Genomic DNA, 21,192 nt, shown 5'->3' with positions numbered 1-21,192 from the left:
AATGGGGGGGTAATTTCAATTGTGGTGGTGGGACATCCGACAACAGCCACTGTTTCAGACAGGCGTACGGCAGCACTCTGCGTGGGAAAGGCAGTGCAATGCTGAGGGCAGGGCAGAGGCAGAAGGGCCGCCGTGACCAGAGACTCAAGCTTACTGTGGCAGAACCTCCTGTAGCCATGGCTTAGGTGCAGCTGGAGCTCCAGCCCAGGCGATTAAACACATCCTGAAGAGAAGTTACTGTCGCCTGCTGCAGACGCTCTCCTATGAAAGTCACCTCAGGAGCTGCCCCGGGCAGGGAACTGCAGAACAAGAGCAGGTAGACCAGGGGAGTCGACCATCTGCAGAAGCTACTTTCTTGCCACTTACAAGAACGGTACCTTAGCTATATTTAGCAGGATAATTTTATTTGACGCTCTCGTGAGGTGGCCCAAGCAATTTCTTGAGCTGCTCCTCTCGGAACACCTGGCTTCTGAGAATACCAGGCTTTTCCCCACCACCATGGCAGCGCAGATTGGAATCGTGGTGTACACGCACACAGTGTTTGTGCCCTTTCCCACTGCAGTCCTCCGGGACTTGTACACAAAAAAGTCACTTGGCCACAGTTTCACCCCAAAAATTGGAGATAATTTATTAAACTTTATCACTGACTGAAAAAAGTCACTAATGTCTCTTATAATAAGTTAATGTTCTTAACAGAAAAACCCCAAGCCATAATTACTGCATTTGCTCAGACTTAATACATTTACTTTAACAGTACGGTACTCAATAGGTTCCCCTTCACAGAAGGGAGATTTCAACCACACCGCAAGCCTCTGAATCTTCCCCACTGCTCACTCAGACAAAATAAACTGGATGGCAACTTAGCCATCTAGCATCCTGCTTCTCTCCTCTGTGGGTCACAGCAAGCATCCACCCACCTTCACCTTCATCACCAGCAACAGCAAAAGGGAGCCGGCGGCAGATGACGCGCGCGCAGCTTTACAACCGCAGCCCCAGGTGTTCTTCAGCCATGCTGCAGGGGCAGAGGCGTCAGCCCGACTCCTCTCAAGGAGCTGATAAAGCAACCTGTGCAGCTTCAGACTTCTCTAACCCACACAGCGCTGTGCGGACACCGGCAGGGCAAATACGACACCTGACAGAGGGATGAGATCGCACACGTGGATGCGGCTCTCCCAGCGCCTCCTCTGAGGGTGCTATACCGAACCCTGCTCGCTCTGGTGACACTGCATTCATCGTTTCTTACTGACCCCACAGACAGCCTTTGTGATTCTGTTCTGAGGGCAGGACAACAGAAATGCAAGTCCTAGAACAGAATGAAACTGCTAAAAAAAAAAAGTGTGCAGGGGGACAGCACAGAAATTTTGAGTGTCCTTCCCTTTTCCACAGCCACCACCTTACACAGCACTCATACAGCCCTCCAAGGAGCTTGGTTCCCCTGGCACTTGCGAGGTCAATTCTTACCTTACCATACAGAACACTTGTCACTCTCTGTATGTTTCAGCTTCTAAATTATTAGTGCTCATGTGAAGGGACAAACAATTCTAGAAACTTTCTGCAGCTGACGCACCCACAATCCTGAACCCAGGAGCGCAGCCTCCAGGGAAGCTCCCCAGATATGGCGCGATAAAGCTGCACAGCCCTTCCTCCTCCTCGACTAAAGACTCCTTGCAGCCAATGCATATGAGAGCTCTGCAAGATTTCCAAGGAGGAGTCAGTGTCTAAACTAATCTATTCAGAATGTTTTGGGGGAAATCTTTTTAGCTGTCTGCCTTTCATGCCTGCTCCCACACCCCTAGCCCTGCCACCAATATGCACAAAGAAGTCAGCAAGCAAGATTCAGAATTTAAAAATCTCTGCGCTTGACCATGCATACTCCCCGCGACCAGAAATGCCTCTCCCTTCTCCACCGGCCGGCTGCAGGGAGGCAACATTTCGCACCACTGAACAGTGGGTCCATCGCACACCTCGGGAGGCAGCTGCAGCCTTCAGCAAGGGGAGTGACAGACCCATGCTCGCAGCAGCTATCATGACACTACGGAAGCACACAGCTCTTTGGTCATTAACAGCAGTCAAAGCCACCGGCATCACATCTCCAACCTGTAAAAATAAACTCTCAAGCCAGACAGCTGCCCAAACCTTGCAGAAGCTGGCCCAGCCCACCCATCCACACGACCAGAGAGAGAAACCAACACACTGTTTTGTTACTCAGCAACCTCTGTCATCCCCCTGCTTCCCCTCTTCATCCTCTTCTGTTTCTGTTTTAATCTGGGCCACTCCGAGCCGGTAGAGAGCATCGCGAATTACCACCTCCCCAGGCTGGCAGCTCTGTACAATCTCCTGGATCTGCCGATTCACAATTTCCCTGCTGGTGAGGAAGTCCATGAGGCGGTTGTAGAGGTAATAGTGCGTGGCATTCTCGAAGGTGATGGGCCTTTGGCGGATGTTGCTAGTTTTGCTGTCGCTGATAGCAGCGATGATGGCGCTGTAAGGCTCCAGCTCTCGGCACAAGGAGATGCAGTGATGCCGAGCCGTTGGATCTCGGTGGCTGTTCTGCTCCGAACCCGTGTGAACTATTCGACGTGCCGATGACTTGGTGATTGGGTGCTGAACAGAATGCTCAGCCACAGTCATATCTACGCTGTAGTGCTGGTCTAGCAGTTCAGGGCAGGACACATACTGGGGGAGAGAGAGACACGCACCAGGTAGAACAAGAAGCAACTTCCCCACAGCTAAGAAGAACAAGACAAAACTACCGTTTGGCTGAACTCCAACCAGCACTATGACCCAGGACAGAGGGAGGGCTAACTGATTCAGGCTTCCCCTAAGTGCCACAAAGTGGTTCTGTACACACCCTCCTCACTTGTATAATCAGAGGTAATCCCAAGGCACTAGCAACCCTCTTCCTCTCCCATTTCTCAAGTAATAGCAGTAGTTTGAGAGAATTGAGTTGCTGTGTCAAAATAAGCGACATGCTCCAAAGTTCATGATTTGAACTATTACAATGCACTCCAGCACAGCTCTTCCTATTAAGGATATGAATCTAATACAATGCCCCAAGCAACACCTAACACTTTCCCCTATGCTCAGAAGCTATGCACTGGCAAAGCTGCGAGTCAGGAGACACTTATCAGGTCAAATTATCTTGAGGCAGAATGCAGGTTACATACACTTTTTTCAATTTTTTTTTTTTAGTTTTAAATCTCACTTGAAACTTTTCCATATCGGACTGGCATAGCAGAGTGCAAAGGTGGACATAACCAACCGTTGGAGGATCCATGGGGTCAGAGAAGCAGCCCTGGTTTTTCCCCCACATCTGGGAAGTCAGGCCAGGACAGCAGACATCTGCACACAGTGCCACTGAAGAGGCTGTATCAACAACATACACTGGAGGCCAGTGACGTGAGGAAACCAACAAGTCCACGTGATCCCGGGCATTTTCTCCTCTTACTATGTACTTTGAGCCACACACAACCTGGAAAGAAAAGGATTAACACCAGACAGCACAATAAAACTGAAAACTTTCAGTCTACAACTGAAAAAAAAATATAGTGTTAAAAAAATTAAGCTTCCTTTCAAGTATTCCAGACAATACAGTAACCAGACAGTTACTTTCTCTGAAGATATTCTGTTTCCTTCTCATACACATTCACTTTATCTTGTTCAGGAAGAGGGGATTTTCAACTCCACCTCAGCAGCAACATCAAAACCAGGCGTTAGATCACTAGTCGATCTTGAAATCTCCTGCAGGACCGCTCATACCCCAAGCCCCCGAGGCAGTGTCTTTCATTCCCAAGGCTCAGAATGGCCTATTCCATTGCTTCTATCTCATGAGGGAGTTCCACACTGGTAAGTCAGATAATAGTGAGTAGCACAGTAAGGAAAAACATTGCTCACTCCAGCCTTCCTTACCTGATGTGGACACACTTTGTAGATTTTCCCTCCTGTGTGATAAGCAGAGGCTTGTGTGATGCTTGTCCCATTCTGTACAAACTCATAGAGAGCCAGGAGGGAGTAGCAGAGCTGATCCTAGAAAAGACCCAGAGAAAGTCTGTATGTGGCTAAAATTAAGGAACTCCTTCAGAGAGGGAGAAGGCTGCAGGCAAGGTCTCCCAAATCCTAATTTGCACTTCATCCAGTAACTTCCTAATCCCACACTCAGCACCGTGAGGATGACAAGCAATTACACAATGCTGAGCCTGTAACAAGGTAATTACAGGCTTCCTTTCTCCTAGCCCACCAAGGTTCAATTTATTTCACCATGTGTAAGTTATCCTATAATCTGCAGGCACTCACTTCTAACCCACCCCTGAGAAGTTAATTATCTAGGATGGCAAGTGTGAATGAGGGAAAGACAGTGAAGAACAGCTCCACTCCTGCAGGCTTGTATGTGGGCAAACAAGCCATTACCTTTGTATCTGAAGCCTCCCAGGGGATGCCACACTGTGTCAGAAAGCTCTGTAGCTCTTCCTCACTGTAAGAGCTTATCAGCTCAAGCCTGAAGTTTTCTTCCTGAAGGAGCCTCACCAACGCACTCCCATTACCTGCAAAGGCAGGAAACAAGTCTCAGCACTCATTCTTAGGAAGGGAAGTCACCAAAATAATTTCTTCTGAAGACTACAGAAGCAGAGACCGCACAACCAACTGCCAGCAAGAGAAAGCCATGAATAGTCCTATTTCCAAAGCGGGTCACAGCCCACACTTCTCTGGAACCCTTCGCTAGTGAGGTCACCAGTCCAAGCCCAGCAGAGCTGCAGACTCCATGAGCACTTGTCTATCCAGTCGTTTGTAACCTTTAAATGACTGTTGGACTGACGTGAGGATAAACAAGTGACAGAAGAGCGCAGAGAAATGTGACTGCAGCCTTTGGACTGAGCAGCTCCAGGCTTACCCTTCACATCTCCTCCCTGGTTCTTTCTCTGGAGCTCCACTTCCACGAAAGCCCATGTAGCCCTTTACTGCAGCTCGACTCTCTAAAACTCTTTGCCCTGTCTGCAAAGCCAACTCATATACTTGTTAAGCTTGCAAAGCCAGTTTTCCTTCTTATACCTAATACCTAAACTGTTAAAGGAACCTGGGTGCTAACTAAATTTAGCTCTCATACATCTGAGCTTATTCATCTTGTTACATGCAGTCAATGCCCTGGATATACTGAATGTTGACAACACTGATCAGGACTAACACATCCATCTCCTAGGCTTTTTTCAAGTTCTGTAAAAACTTATTCACCCCTTATTGAGATCGGGATATTGAGATAGCAAGCACTGCCTGCAGCTTTCATAGCCCAAGTATCAGTCTAACATGAAACAAATACTGACTGGCATTCAAGTTGTGCATGCATCCCCCTGCAGTCAGACCATATCTCATTTGGGGTGCAATGCTCTCATGTCCCCCGTGCCTCAAATTCATCAGAGCCACCACTGCATTCAAGCTTCACTGGGCAGGCCAAAGCTCAAGCTGCTAAGTATCCTGAGAACAGTTGAACTCACCTCAGCGTCCTTGCCTTCTCTCAGCAGACATAACTTTTAAAGAGTCATGCAATCATCAATTCTCAACTCTAAACATCACCAAAAGACTGACGTCACCGCCACGTAAAGCGCTCCCTTAATAAGCACAACCTCAGCAGTTACCTGGCACTGGCTGTGCATCCAAGTTCTTGTCCTTCTCAGTATTGATCACCATCGCTCCTCTCATCAGTGGAGGGAAGAAAGGAGCAACAATAGAGGCATCAAACTTTGTGATGGGGATGCTAGAAGGAAAAGCCACCTGCTCAATCACCTCTGTCTCCATCGTGGACCAGAAGTCTTCTACATTCACTTCACTTGATGGCAAGAATTCTGGCCAAGTAAACTAGAAGGAGCAAGAAACACACTGGTCAAATACAAATAACCGTAGTCCATTTGACAGTTTTGTGTCAGCCTCACTCAAGGCATGAGGACTACCCAGAAGAGTGCTCAGCCCAAATATAACACGATGACTTCAGGCTCCTACAGTTCCCCACAATCACTTTTTGTTGGGTGAGAGTCAAAACCATTTATTTGACATAAAAGCCAGACATGTTGTATACTACTAGTGGGGCTCTTTTTCCCATTAGAGAAGATAGCACCTCAAGGAAACTGCTGGGAAAAAAAAAGAATGCCTTCCTGTCAAAGGAAGAAGGCCAAGTTCAGCAACTTTCTTCCAAGGTCCCTACTGTTAGAGGCTGCTGGACAAAAGCTATGGTCCAGGGACAGAGGATCTTGTTTTCCCCAAATCATACATCAACACCTCTAAGAGGAAGTGCAGGCATTACCACTCTAGCCACATCCTCTTGCCAGGCATCAGCAGAAAACTGCTCATAAAGGTCTCATGTAATTATCATGCATTACGAAGACCAGAGTCAGCAAAAGTCATTATGATCTGCTTTGAACACGAACAGGATGTGAAGTTTGTAAAAAGCCTACCTCTATGTTTTTCAGTGCCAGGACATTTTCCACATTCCTCTGGGCTATTTCCACCTTGGGGGTTATGCCACAGATTCCACAGATCATGTCATTGTAATCCCGGACTGTTAGGCATTCAAAAGCCCAGTAGCCATTGCACAGCAGTTCCTGGAGCTGAAGCTGCTCATCAGGGCTCAGGCTTTTTTCTGAAAAGAGAACATGCCACTGTTACAGCTTTTACTTCCTAAAGTTGGTGGAGCGGTAGTAGTACTCTGCTACGGAGAATAAGAACAAACCTGTCCTCCAGAGAATTGTTACAAAGAACTGGTTACAGAGGTACTGTTGGATTTAGGAACTGATTTAACAGAAACATACCATAGGTGAATAGGTGAGTTCTGCCTTTTTATAACCTAACAATCATCTGCAGGTCACAGTTTGGTGTAAGTGTTAAAGTAAAAAACAAGAAGGAAAACCCACCAGTTTGCTCCTGAACAGAGTCGAGAATATTGTCAACAGCCACTCTGGGATCCTCTCCAAGTTTAATGTGGTTTCGGATTGCAAACAGAAGATCTAAGCTCACTAGCAACTTGTTACCCACATTGAAAAGGCCTGCAGTTAAAACAAGACAGTTATTGTCTGTAGGGTTCCAGATCTTCCTCACAAAGAAATATATTCCTTGCTGATATACAACATACTCACATGAGTACGGTTCAGAGGATAACAGAAACATGTGGATAGTGCTTCTGTGACTGTTCCCTCTGCACATTAGCAAGATTAGCTCCTTTCACAGACTTGCCTTTAAATTTAAAAAGCTACAAGGAACAGCAGCCAATCCGTCTCCTCAGCTCCAAGCTGCCTTGCAGGAGGCCCACAGTGACTGTCACTCAAGTCTCACTAGTCAACACTGAGAAACAGCACTCTGAAGAGATGTCTTTGACATGATCTCAGAGGTTGCCTTGCAGAGCTCAACATGTACCACTTACACAGAGGAGACCTACACCGATGAAGCAAGGCACAGTCTTCCTCATCAAAGCATTCATATGTGTTTTTCCTCACAAATATAGATTTACTTGCAGAAGAAGCAGAAGAATAGTGCAAGTCAAAAATAATTCAAGTTTAATACACTGGGGCAGGGAATAGGCTTTTCTGTGCAAAGGCAATGCCCTGATGCAGTCCCAAGGCTTCTGAAGGGTTTAGGCCGTAGTCATGCTGTAAGTTGGTACGCTTACATTTTTCCTACCTGTGTAAATATCAGTGAAGCTATGGAGGGCCAGACACTGCAGGTTCAAGCACACTTTGACCTGAGCGGTAACCACCTGTAATCTATTAGCTGTCAGCAGCCAGCACTCCTGAGGACCAGCAAGGGAACTGTAACAGACAACAGAAGACAAGTCAGATCAAGCCAACAGGTTTTTCAGTCCAGTCCTCCAGTAACTTAAAATGTTCTAGTTGAGATGAGTTCATTAGTATGTCAGCCAGTTCACATCATTTCACACCAGAAAAAAAAAAGTTACATTTTAAAATGGATTCCTCAGGTAGAGTCAGGTCACTGATCACATTCTTTTAACAGCACTACAGCACCTCTCCAGCTCCATACGTTGGGCGCATAGTATTTTAGAGGTGGAGAAAATCTACAGCCCCAGCTGCCCTGGGAGAAGTGTCAGCCCTATTGCTGTGGGACATCAAATGGTGACTAGTAACATATTCTACCTGACAGCCTGTCCCTGCACACACAAGGATTCAGAAAGGCCTGCTCCTCTACAGTACAGCTGCGGAGGAGGAAGTTCAGACAGGAAAATGCCAGTTGTGCCCTAGTGGCAGAAATATAGCTGTTCACCTGAGAAAATAGGAATCAAAGTCAAAGCTAGCTCCCCCTCACTGGCAGGGGTTTAATTAGAGCCTATGCAGGCGCATGTGAGAATCCCACATGCAAAGCATTGCAAAGCAGCATAGCATAGAAGCAAGGATTTACAATGCACAGGTTGGTAAGCCACAAGGTGAGGGACAGGGTGCAAGATAGCACTCTTTTGCAAAAACTACTGAGTATAAAAAGTATCTCTGCTGGAAAAATCTCAATTAGTACTAGCCTGACCAAAGCAAACATCCATAATTGGTATCAAGAAAATCTTTTTCGCTGAAGAAAGAAACACAACAGTAAACTACCCGACATTTTGCTGTGGGAAACGTTTCAGCTCATGCTTTTGGCAACAGGAGGATGTTTGGCAGACTCGGTGAGGAGCTATCCTGCGGGTTTTTATACAAATCTAGTTAAGGTAATCTAGCTTATAGACTGGTAGTTTCTGAAAGTCCTTCAGGTTTCAATTTGGATATTTGTTCCAGAAAAGGATTCACTCAAGCCCACGCTAAGCCATGAAAAGAACAAAAATATCATAAGCAAAAAGATCCACACAGGAAATATTCAGATCGAGAACGGAGAGAAAAGGGAAATCACATAATGCACATCTATAATCCCACAAGTTTGGCTCTGTCAGCCTCAAAACATCAGAATGGAAAACAAAGAAGGGATGACTAATGAAAAGACTCTGTCTCAAGAAAAAAAAAATTACATGTAGACTTAGCAGCCACTCTTTGATCAAGCTCTCCTGCTGGATGGAAATGGTCACTATGACAAACTACACTGCACAGGAGAAACAGAAACAGCTTATCGCTAAACAGCTAAACCCTTTCCGCATACACGTAGCTTACACCAGCTTCAGTACCAGGGCCTAAAGCAAACACTATTTCAGGCACGCTTGTAACATAGAGTATCAGCACGAGGTTGAGAGAGTCACAAGTCTAAAACAGAATCTTACTTCTGTCCCCCTTTGAACAATGGGCTGTTACAGAGGAGGCACTGCGCAGATGGAGACTCATAGTAGTTTGACCAGGAGGTCTGCTCTATGGTGACTGTCTCCTCACTCACGTTGGACAGGATGAGCCGTGAACTGTTGAGTTCATGGATGAGCGTGAAGACCTCGGCCAGTTCCGATTCATTCTCTGGGATCTGCATTACCTTGCGCAGCAACTGCAGGGTGGATTGACGCTGGATCTCTTTCTGAGGTGGGGTTAAGGGCTCACTGGTGTTCAGCACATCAGACTGACCTGGACTGACCTCCTAGAAAGCAAGTCAAACACTCACATATTCAACTAGGCAAGCATGGGGATGAAATATTAAGAATCCCAAAGAAGTCATAAAAGGTAGCAGAAACACAGCAACCTTTGTACCCAGTAGACTTGACTTCTACTCCATGCTCAATCATTAGCCCCAGACAGTAGCTTCAACCCTAAGTTACTTCACCAAAAATACTTTATTACAGCCCAGCCTTTCAGGAACTCCTATAATACTGCTACACCATCACAGATTTGCCACTAAACTGGAGTGTTAGGGCAGAGATGGAGGATCAAGAGGGTGAGGACATCATCAACAGGTATACAAACACTTCAATAATCCTGGCAATCGTCACTGCCTTTCTCCATAGGTTGTCAAGCACATTCTCCTGTATAACATGCTCAGACAGCCACGGCAGTCTGCACACCTCTCCAGAAGTTAGAGGAGACAAGTGCTAAATGAGAACTAGGGGCTATGATGTACAGACTACACTAATCAATTACAATTGATTAACTATAGTCCTTAGACACACACCCTCCAAAACACATATGCTATCAAGACAAAATGCATGAGCACAGGAGAATGAAACTCTACGTGGCTCAAAAGAACAGCGAGAACACAAACAGGCTAATCTGTTTAATCACTTAAACTCCTCTGCCAACATTTCAACCTGTTTTTCTGTCTAGTCTAGCAATGAGATAAATGATCAGTCCAAAAGCACAGAGACAACAATGAACTGTGTGATAGGAATGTTAAGCAGATCTAGAATCAGAAAATAAGAAAAAAATAAATGAGGAAGAGACAAGCCACATGCCTCTCAAAATGCAAGCTGAGCTAGGCACACTGCTGTTCCTTACACAGCTGCTTATGTGTGAGTTTCACATAGGCCATTTCAGCTTGTTTGTTTTTTTTAAAAAGCACTACACAAAGTTATGTTCTTCAAAATAAAAAAGGCAAGTGGAAGAGTCATATTACCACACAGACTAAAATGTAGTCTGTCTATATGCTGAGTGGGCATTTCAGCTAAGAACAGGACAGCTCCTTTTTTTTATTTTTTTTTTTTAAAAAAACCAAAACAATTCTGCATGAGAAAAGCTAACCTTTGAAACTTCAAATGCAAAAAAACCCCAAACAAACAAAAACCAGAATTCATTATTTACATCCATGTAGAACAGCAGACAACTGAAAAACATCTTTTTACAACAGAAAAAAATACTACATCCAAAAATAATTTCAGGCTGGAAGTAAAGTTGCACTACAAACCCCTAAAAATAGGAAGCTCTAATACAAGATGTACTAACTCAATCGACATTAGCCACCAACTGGTCAAAAGCAGAGCATACTTGGGAGTTTCTTACTGAAGTCTGAAGTCCAACAAAGCTGACAGAACAAATGTGACTTTAGGGCGATTTCCCCAGTATGTACCGACACATCGTAAGCATTTTTAAGCTACAGAGACATCCAGTGGTAGAACTGAGTGCACTCAGTCTCATTCTCAGCCTGAAGCACCACTGTTGCAGGAGTTGGACAGCACAAACATCATCACAAGTATTTTCAATAGGACATTATTCTGTTAGAAAAGCTTGCCATAATGAAAAAAATTAACGTGTTCCCATGGGCACTTGCAAACTAAGGTACTTCCCTGCCCACCCCACAACAGCCATTTGATAAGACAAACTATTCTGAACCTTACCAGGGATTTTGTTTTCTCAGCTCTGTCTTTGGCAAGATTGTATCCGCAGCTTGGACAGATTCGTGGCTTATGCCTGTTTGTGTACACGTAACTACAAGAGGGGTTCTTGCATTTCCCTCTGCCACGTGACGTTGCCAATCCCAAATCCTGAATGACACAAAAAAGATGTTTGCTGACCTTGACTTTTAGATGCCAACAAGATTCTAGAAAAGTCTGCTTGAATATCGTATGCTTTTTCACCACTTTATAACACCTTGTTTAAAGATGAAATAGCAGGCCCTGTCACTTTCCACAGCATATTTTAACTGGCACTCAAACATTTTGGCACCAGTTCCACAGACCACAAACACTCACACATTAAACTCATTCAGAAACCCCTGATCCTCCCTGCTGAACTCAAGGAAGTGATGGTGATTATGCTAGGACATGAAGGAAAATCCAGTTCTTAACAAGGTCCCAAACAAGACTGCAACAGAGTACAGTCACCCTGGATTAGGTCAACAGATGACATACAAAGTACAGATTGTCTCACATTAAATATGAAATACATTTCTGCAAGTCAGTAAAACAAAAGTCACAGAACGGTCTCATCCCTGAGATGACACTCCCCACAGCATAAGTCAGAAATTTCTGACTGAAAATCAGTCTGAAAAATTCTCACCAAAGTTACAGTGCAGCTGTACTTGTAGGAAGGGAATATGTCTGGTTTGACCTCCACTACTTTAACCTGAGATGCCCTGCTGGTCAAAGCACTGTGGAGCTGAAGATTGAAAGCAGAAAAAAAACAACCTATGAGACTACTGAATACATACATCCTGTAAGCAATACGTATTAGCATTTTTTACTCCCAAGAAAAAAATTAATGTTCATTTAGTATCAGAGGACTACAACACACTGTTTTGCATACTAAGGCATTACAATCCAAATAGAAGTATTCCAGCATCTTGGTATACTCAGTCATATTTCACAGGTGAGAGACTCAGTACTCAGTATTGCATGTCAGATTATCAAAGCACCAGCAGATCCTCAAAACATCTTCTGGAAGTAGCTGGGAGGTTCTCAAAGCAGCCAACAGAAGGATTGTCCAACAGCATCTCTCAGTTCTGTTCCTACACTCAGCCATCTAGCATTCGTGCTGCTTCCGAGCCACCTCATAAAAACTGTCAGTCACAGATCTCATCATCATACGGCTGCTACATTTCGTGTTCCATTTCTCACCACTCAGGTCATATACCTCATCTGGGGAAAAAAAACCCACAGGAAAATAATACACATTCGAAGAACAAACCATAGGTACCTTTCGCTCCTCGGCACTTGGTGGCTGCAGAATCGACTGGCCCAATTGTTTCAGCGTACTGGGCTTCAAGCCTGATGTTCTCACAGGCGAATGCTTGTCTTGAAGGAGGAAAAGGATGCAGCAGGTTAGATATGAGAAAACAGGTCCTGTTTCATTATGACATCTTTGGTAAATGCCACCATAGTCATGTGAGCTTTTTCCTCTGAACTTGAAATGACCCACGCAGGTGTTTCATGGCCCATTTACCCACACTCTCAGTTAGAGTGTGTGGTTTTTTTCTAGGGTAGGTCACTATCTCCCTTCAGACATATCTTATTATTTGACAGGCACCACTCCAATACGGTGAGGAAAGACAACCACTCCCAAAGCATACCAGAGAATACTGCTTTTACCGGTATTCGCAAAGGCCTGTCTGTTGCTAGGCTGCTCAGTGCTGGCTTCTCTCCCCACACTGGCTGGTGCAGGCAGAATGGCTCGCATGGGTCTTGCTGCAGCCAGCAAGGAGGGCTTAGGTCTTGGTTTATTCTTTACTTCTTGTCCTTTGTGCGCAGCAGCTGGAGCATCAATTCTGAAAGACAAGAGCTACAAATGGAAAAAAAATCCCATGGTTTCCCCCTCAGCCTCAATTTTCTTCTCTTCCCTGAACTGTGCTTTATCAGCACAATAATAACACCTATCGCAGTAGAAAGGAGAAATAGTGCTAAGGATACATCTGCCCTGTGACTACAATTTGTCACTTCCAAAAAAAAAATTAGCTCTAATGGACAAAACAATCTCAAAGGAACAATCCTGAATTGGCAGAAAACAGACAGTAAACAGAACTGGTCTTAGAGGAAACACTGCCAACAGCCTTCAATTTCTTGGATTAGTCCCGTCAGCACACAACAGACATCATACAGTCGCATAACATATGGAAAACTGACTCACCCCATTGGCTTTTTTGCAGAGGCATTTGGACTCAGCACCTCAGAAGTCGGTGGCATCCCCAGCCCTACGCTATCTTTTTCTGCCTGCTCCGAAGAAGAATCTCCTTGCCGTTGGCTCTCCTGACCCAGCATCACTCCAACAGCATTCCCACCGTCTTCAGCAAGCACATTGTTTGCAAGAATGTGAGCCTCAGAGATGATCACTTCCTTCCACTCCGTCTCCTGCATTTGCCCTCCAACAGGCACAGCACTCAGCAGCTGGCTGACAGCTTCAGAGCTTTCCAAGGCAGACCTGGAGGTACTCTCGCTAACAGCTGCCGGTTCTGTGAATACTGACTGTTGACCTCTTTTAGCTGCCGGAGTTTTAAGAGAGGTGCCTGGACTTGGCTCAGATTTACTTTTTGGTTGCTTTTCCTGAAAAGAAGGAGAGAGTCATATTTCAGAGCTGTAGGCTTTCACAGATAACTAAGTTCCCTTCACATATGCCAGGTTTGCCATGGCCTATTTAATGCTGGATCAAAACAGCAAAATCCTAAGTGTTTAAGCACTGAATTGTGCGAGAGCAGAAAGACATAATCTCCTATGACAGCAAAGTCCCTGTTAACATTTTATCTATGGCCCTTCATGTATTATTTTTAGACACTGTTTACTCTGAAGAATCAGTCTTTCTTAAACTCCCTCAAATATCACCATTAGCATCAACATCACAAACTCACCCACCATCTCTGTAACAAGGACACACCTCCTACGCTCCCCTTTCATAGCATCAGCTCTCTCACACTGTTATTCTACACTACTGAGGAACCAAAGGGATAGAGAACTTGCATCTTTTGGACACATGCATTCAGTAAAGCATGCATTTGAGCAAGTCAGGAATCAGAGAATTACTCAGAAAGGTTTTTTGACTCTAAGAAAAATGTTATCTTCAAGACTAAGGCTACAGAAGCCATGTATTGGGGTCAACAAAGGTACGATGGAACACTGAACCAGTAATATGCAAAAAGACATCAGAAATGGAATCAAGAGTTTCTGGCATGATAAACACAATTCTAAGCTCTCTACAGAGTTCATACTCATAAGGATAATCTAGGTTTTTAAAAACAGACATCATCTAACCTAGTCCCTTTTCTAAGGAACAGGAAGGTATGCATCTATTTAGTTTCAGTTCTATTAATGTTATGACCGGTTAAAAAAAACTGCTGGTGCATGTTTTTCCCAAGGCATGACACCATAAAAACAAGTGGAACTGTTTATGCAAACATGTTCCCAGAAAAGCAGAATAAAACTGAAAGCTAGAAAGAAAACTCCCTCTAAAACCTCTCAGTTCTAATCAGTGTAGGATTTAACAGGAGCAGGCATGCCATATTCAGGCAGAAACATGTTTTTGCAGTTAGCCATCTACCTACTTCAGCAGGTTTACAGAGCAAAAGCTAAGAAGCCATCATCACTATTTGTATTCCCACATAGGAAGCCCAGCCATCAGCTCAGACACTACAGAGTTTGGTAGCTGCCTAAAATAGTTCATGCCCCTAAATGCTTAATGGATCTAGACACAAAACAAAGGAGGTTCAGAACAAATCCACATATAGCCACTGAATGTCAATGCAAATTTTCACACTGAGAATATCCTTTAACTTGTGTCTGAGGAGCCCTGTTTCAGACAGAAATTTAATGAACACACATCTGCTCAGAGCTGACTAATTACCATGACATGGTCAAGGTTTAAGGAACAAGTGTTTTTTGCTGTATACAGCTAGTAGAGATGCCAATAACTTAAGCAGAGTAGGTATCATGTGGAGAAGGACTTTTCCACTCAAACAAACTTCACAACTCCACGAACACCTGGGAATTTCCTTCCAGCCAAAGGTCAGAACATCATGAATGATCCGACACACGGCCGTGAGTCAACAATACCCAACAGCACTTCAGCTTCCACTAGATCAACTTTATTAGCTAGCTCCCAAAGGATCATATACCTACTATAGTTGAGAATTGTTCCTCCTTTCTGTGGAAAAAATTATGTTGAAAGACCACAGAAAACCTCAACTGTAGAAGGACTTCAAACGCAGACAAATTACCACAAACAAATGGTTCAACCAAATCCCTGAGCTTAGCTACAGCTGTAGCAGCAAGAACAGGCAATGCCTGTCACAGGAACTATAACGCAGGCAGAGGGCCAGAAGAACGTGTGTCCTTTCAATGAGAGTACCAAATGCAGCCCCGTCTATTCTAACTGACACCATTACAAGTGGCATCTTTATCCAAGGTGTGGTGATTTCGGGTCTGCCTCACCTTGGCCGAGTGTCCTCTGCAATGGTGACTTGCTCCAGCACAACCATTGGAACACAAGTGCAGAGATCAACTCTGGCCTATCTGACCTCCTGTGCTAGATCTACAGGTCTAGAAATAACACAGGCATTCACAAAGCCAGCACTTTTTGTCTGAAAATCAGGGAAGGAAAAGCATATTTACCTTTGGGATCCATTTCCCTCCCAGGAAGTTCCCACATGTCGGGCATTTTGGTGGCTTATGCCTGGTGACGTAAGTGAAGGAACAGCCAGGATTGGTGCAATTTCCATGTCCCCTGCGAGTATAGGTGGTTGCCTGAAATGAAAGTTGTCAAGAATTTCTCTACAGAGCTGAAAAATACAAAGCTGTGTGCATCGCTCCCTTTTTCCTCGTAAGCACTTTACAAACGTTATTCAGCAAATCGCCAGCTCTCCACTATTATTCCTTTTACTCATCAACCACCACACAGTTGGATCAGAGTGAGTCAGCACCATAACTACTCTGAGTCTAAATGCTCAGTCTATACAAGAGCCTTCAGTATTACCAGAATTTAGATCAAATTGCAGAGCAGAGATGAGCAATGCATATAACCTACTGGAGAAGCTAACCTTGCATTTACAGTGATGTTACAGTTCTCATACGAATATGAAAAAGTCATAATAAGATGGTATAAAAATGATTCAAACAGCAGTCCAGAGTGAAGCAAGATGTGATTAACAGACTCACGTCAACGGGGTGACAAGACTTGAAAACAAGAACTCATGATGCAGAGGGAGTTTCATCAGTTGTAGGCAGTGGTCAAGTACTCCCTAGTGCTTTACTGTAACTTGCTATAAACTACTGTAACACCAGCAGCATCACCAGGCGCTATTTATAAAAACAACTAAAGCAGAACCTGTCATCTTTGCCAGGACAACTGCATCAACACATTGAGTTTTTGTCAGCGCAGCACTTCTCAATATTCTGTACTCAACACTCCTGAGGGAGCTGTTGTGCTGTAAGTCCCTAACTAGGCACATTTGTTTCTAGAAGTGCAAGTGCTGCTGTCAAAGAAATGAGACAATTTAAGCTAGGCACTTCTCCTCAGGAACAAAAGCCCGAGGTATTTCCGTTCTCCCTAAGACACCTCGAAGAATATCATGCTATGCACCACTATAAATATCTGCAGTGCTCCACCAGCTGGAAGCATAGAGGACCTGGAAAACAGGATTTGATGCTAGATTATACAACAGTAGGAGCTGTAGTGCTGACTGCACAATGAAGTCCTACAATGGCTACAAAAATACAGGTAGCTGGAGTGGTTAGATTAGAGAAATAATACCATTCTTCCTCATGCAACGGGCCACACAACCTTTTACATGGGTTTTCAAAACTTTCGGTCACTGCTTCTCTCCTGTCACGTGGCCAAAGCGACAGCCATCCACGAGACTGGGGAGCTCATGTGTTCCTGTCACAAGAGCAGATTCTTGCCCTTAAAGGGATGGACACTGGCATTTTATGAAGATAAATACGCATCCAAGTAGAGGACATAGACGGCTACACAGACCCTGAAAAGGGCAACACAGAAACTGCTGTTAGCCAGATGTGTTGTGATAGCATTATCTACTCCATCTGCTTCCAAGAACTCCTTGAGGAAGAAGGCAGCAGAAACAGGCCCGTATAAGACACTCTAGGAAGTCAGAGACCCCCATCAGCATACAAGAGGCATACAACCAGGAATAAGAAATGTATCAACTGACATGATGACTCCAAATTGGATTATCTTTAAGAACTGGACCATGATCAAACCCTTCCTACTCAAACATCTTTAAGACAAACCTATGGTATTATATCCATACCTTAAAATACCATACAAGACTCTGAATTTCTTACCAATTTAATTGATGCTGGGTTCTCCACAACAGAATGGGCTGGCAAAGGTAACATAATAAACTGTGTAGCGGGCGTGGAGGAGCTACTCTCTTCAGTATCCTAAAATGAAGCCAAAGGGAAAATACATGCAGAAAACAAGAGATGTGGTGACCTGTGTCCCACCCTCTCACGAATACTACCATTGAACATATGTCTCAAGGACTAATGAGACCAGAAAGCAGGAAAGAAGAGCGACGGTTTCAAAAGCAATGGCCTTACCAAGTCTACTCTGGAAATTACCGAAGTCTTCACAGCTTGAAATTGAAAACAGCAGATCCAGTTCTTCACAGAATAAAGTTTTCTATAACCGATCCCTAACACCTCAACTCAAAAGGACCCCCTTCTACCCTCTGCAACCAAGAAAACAGCTACCAGCACAGCGATAACACTTTTTCTCCCCAAAATCTTGTAGTCCAACTGTGGAACCCACCCCAAATATTGTTATAAGAAATAATTTAGAAAACCTCAAGCAGTCATCTTAAGACACAAGTGATGTCAGCGTATGGCAGAGTCAATCTGCAAGCAGAGTGGCTGTAATCATCGAGTTACAAAAGTTGCTGTTTCCCTCACCGCTGAGCATAAGCACGCTGGGCAATACAGAATCTCCTGCAGCCACCAAGGACCTCAAGTAAAACGCATTAAACAGCACTTGGACATTTCAGGTGAGACGCTGACAGGAGGCTGAGTGTCATTAGAATAACTTACTTTCCCAGCCACCACGGTCACCACAGACACACCATCTGAAACCTGAGGACGGGCCACAGTGATGCTCCCATTGGAGATGTCCGTGGAGCTGCTAACTAGAGTCTCTTCAATAACTACCCGAGCTGTCTGATACGGTTGCCCTTCTATTTCCAAAGAAGCCTCATCCAAGAGGATATCTCCAGCTGCTTTCTCTGTCACAGGCCCAACATAGTGAGAGAGAACCTCTGACGCAACCACTTCTTCCACAGCATCTGGCTGACCAAAGGAAGCAGTCTCTTCTGCTAGTCCTTCGATGGCAATGCACTGCTCAGAAATGCCAACATGGCTCGAGTCCACAGAAAGGATGTTTTGCACAGCATCGCGGGAGACATTTGAGATATTGGTGGAAGCTGTTAACCCTTCAGACGCTGTCTGACCCTGTGTCACACACAGTTCCAGCGACTGCCTGCTCCTATCCTCTTGAAGAGTGGTTTTGGGAATAATTATATAATCTGAGCGAGGAAGAATCTTACGGAAACCTGGAATGTCTGGAACTACTGCAGTTCGAGCGGACACCTTGGAGTTCTGCAAGCAAAAACAGAGTATGGAATGAATGAATACGAGAAAAGGAAGAGATGCAGTTCTCAATCCTGCTACTTAGTGTCTAAAAGTTCAGATGGTTTCCTGAGGTAGTTTGCTGAGAATTTCTCCACATGACCAGAGCCTGCAGAATCCCTCTCAGCTCTGGCTTTTTCATCCACTTTACCATCAATCACCCTGATGACATGACACGAAAATAACTACCATCCCCAGCAGTGGGTACTAGACATATCCATCTTGAATTTCAAAACATTATCCCTTCACTGAACAGAAGGCAAAATCAAGAGGCAGTGGCCTCATGCATTGCTTCTTTATAGGCTGTCCTTAGCAGAAATACAAACTGGAATCTGCAGTTAAGTGATTCTCCCACACACAGTTCTCTGTAAGCAGTTAAGTGCCTCTCTCTTCACATGGCAAAGAACTGCCAGAAAGATGACTTACTGGGTCCAATCCCTCTTTCTCTAGCTTGGCTTTCTCCAAGTAATAGCTTTTTTCAGCCACACTGAGCAACCTCCAGCTCTCACTGATCTTTTTGTTGATTTCAGATTGAGGGAGGTGGGGGAGCTCTTGCTGTACTTTCAGGTAAATGTCATAATAGTAGAGGAGGTAAGCAGATCTGAAACACAACCAGAGGGTGAAACATTAACATCATTCTACATAAATTCCTTTGGAAAAAGAAATCCACGAGGTTTACGTTTGTCTCAAGATCAAATGACAAGCACGTTACATTCAATTCCATTGGTAAATGCATTTTTTAACCAAATGAAAACTAAGATTCTGAGGAGAACTTCTGAAGTAAGGAGAAAGAGCTGGAAGCAAATTATTCTGGGGTACACAAACTTTAGATCGAGCAATGGTAGCACCCATAAAGGCAAGGATGTCAGAGTGGGCCCAAAGGGTCAAGCTCATTTTTTATATATGCAGTTTTACACCATGAAGTGTTCCAAGTGCACTGGAAAGTTCACTCATCAGAAACAAGGAAAACTGCTCCCATAGCCTACACAGGTGCTAAAGAAGACAGAAAGAACTTACCTAGGCTTTTTGGCTTTTTCTCCATGATCACCAGTACTTTTATATTTCTTTTTCTTCTTAGACGGCACTGGTGATGCGTAAGTGTAAGTGCCCTCTATTTCCTCCATTACCACAGTTACTTCAGTGCCATCATATGGAGCCTCCATTGCTAAAAATACATGTTTTATGTTACGCACTCGCCAAATTGTACAACATTTCTCCCAACAAAGACTGCTCTTAATCACCTTTGTAAACCGACAGCGTCACTGGCACGTAAGATCGGCTTTAACTAACCAAGATAACTACGTGTTAGCTAGTTATCTGTTTTTAGAAGAAAACACCTTTATTACTATGACCTCAATACCATCAGTTCAGTGCAGACACTGCATCTGCACTGAAAAGCTGCAATTCCCCAGGAACCTCTCAGATAAGTCTGGTAATCTAGAACGAGCCTTACACCCAGCAAGCAGGTGTCCAGCTACAAGATATCACGGCCACGCTCACAAAAGCGAGGCCAGAGGCTGAATAAGCATGGAAGCCTCATAATCCTCTTACCCACCAGAAGACCTCTGGGGCTCCTTGCTTAACGCCGATGACAGCTCCAGCCTCCGCAGCGCTGGGAGGCAGAGAGGACACGAGAAGCCTCAGGAGATAAAGGGCAACGCTACTGGGCTCAGGTGCAGCCCACGCATGACCCGCACCTCGGCCCCACACAGTCACTAATCCCGGGCAAGCCAAAGTCCCTTAAACCGAGGCCCGTCCCCTCCACAGCGCTCGAGGCGGCGGGAAGCGGCGGGGTCCCCTTCGGCCCTGGTGAACCTTCCCCCGCCCCCCTCCTAGGTGCCCCCCGAGGAAAGGCCCTGGCACCTCGGCCACTCACTGGGCAGCTCCGGCGACGAGCGGCCGGACAGGCAGCGAGCTGTGGTCACGTCCCAGCCGGGGCGCAGCGGCGCGGAGGAGGCAGCGGCGGAGCTACGGGACAGCCGCATAGAGAAGAGCGGGCGGACGGGCTAGGCGGAGCGGGCCGCCCCGGCATGCTGGGCCGGCTGCCAGGCGGGGCCCGGGCCGCGGGGCGGGGCGGAGAGCACCGGACTCTTCGCCTCGGCGGCCACCCGCCGCCGCCGGAAGTGCTCGCGGCAACAGCATCCGGGTCGCGGCGTGACGGCCGGAGGGGGCGGGACCACGCCGGTGGGAAGGGCGGGGCCAGGCGCTGTGAAGCGGTGCGGGACGGTGGCCGGGAGGGGTCAGTTTTC

General features: G+C 45.4%; 1 protein-coding gene across 2 annotated transcripts; it reads right to left on the bottom strand.

Moving 5' to 3' along the window:
• Window positions 1–597: 597 nt before the first annotated feature.
• HMGXB3 (HMG-box containing 3) lies at window positions 598–21,068 on the bottom strand. 2 transcript variants are annotated; one of them, XM_075164762.1, is made up of 20 exons: window positions 20,820–21,068; window positions 19,961–20,108; window positions 19,370–19,544; window positions 18,350–18,913; window positions 17,606–17,704; window positions 15,917–16,048; window positions 13,446–13,858; window positions 12,911–13,086; window positions 12,519–12,616; window positions 11,883–11,981; window positions 11,222–11,368; window positions 9,233–9,534; window positions 7,660–7,787; window positions 6,897–7,028; window positions 6,441–6,625; window positions 5,628–5,847; window positions 4,408–4,541; window positions 3,910–4,026; window positions 3,263–3,472; window positions 598–2,676 (listed from the first exon to the last, which is right to left on the bottom strand). In XM_075164762.1, exons 1-20 carry the CDS (start codon window positions 20,926–20,928, stop codon window positions 2,206–2,208), a joined length of 4,059 nt encoding a protein of 1,352 aa, XP_075020863.1. In that variant the 5' UTR covers window positions 20,929–21,068; the 3' UTR covers window positions 598–2,205. The 2 variants fall into 2 exon arrangements, with proteins under 2 accessions (XP_075020863.1, XP_075020864.1); XM_075164763.1 differs by lacking the exon at window positions 17,606–17,704 and having other exon boundaries at window positions 20,820–21,011.
• Between the last annotated feature and the right edge of the window lie 124 nt (window positions 21,069–21,192).

Source organism: Calonectris borealis, chromosome 15, assembly GCF_964195595.1.
Source record: "Calonectris borealis chromosome 15, bCalBor7.hap1.2, whole genome shotgun sequence".
NCBI classification, from domain to species: domain Eukaryota; kingdom Metazoa; phylum Chordata; class Aves; order Procellariiformes; family Procellariidae; genus Calonectris; species Calonectris borealis.
Note: the sequence above shows the minus strand (reverse complement) of the source record. Positions and strands in the feature narration are given on the sequence as shown.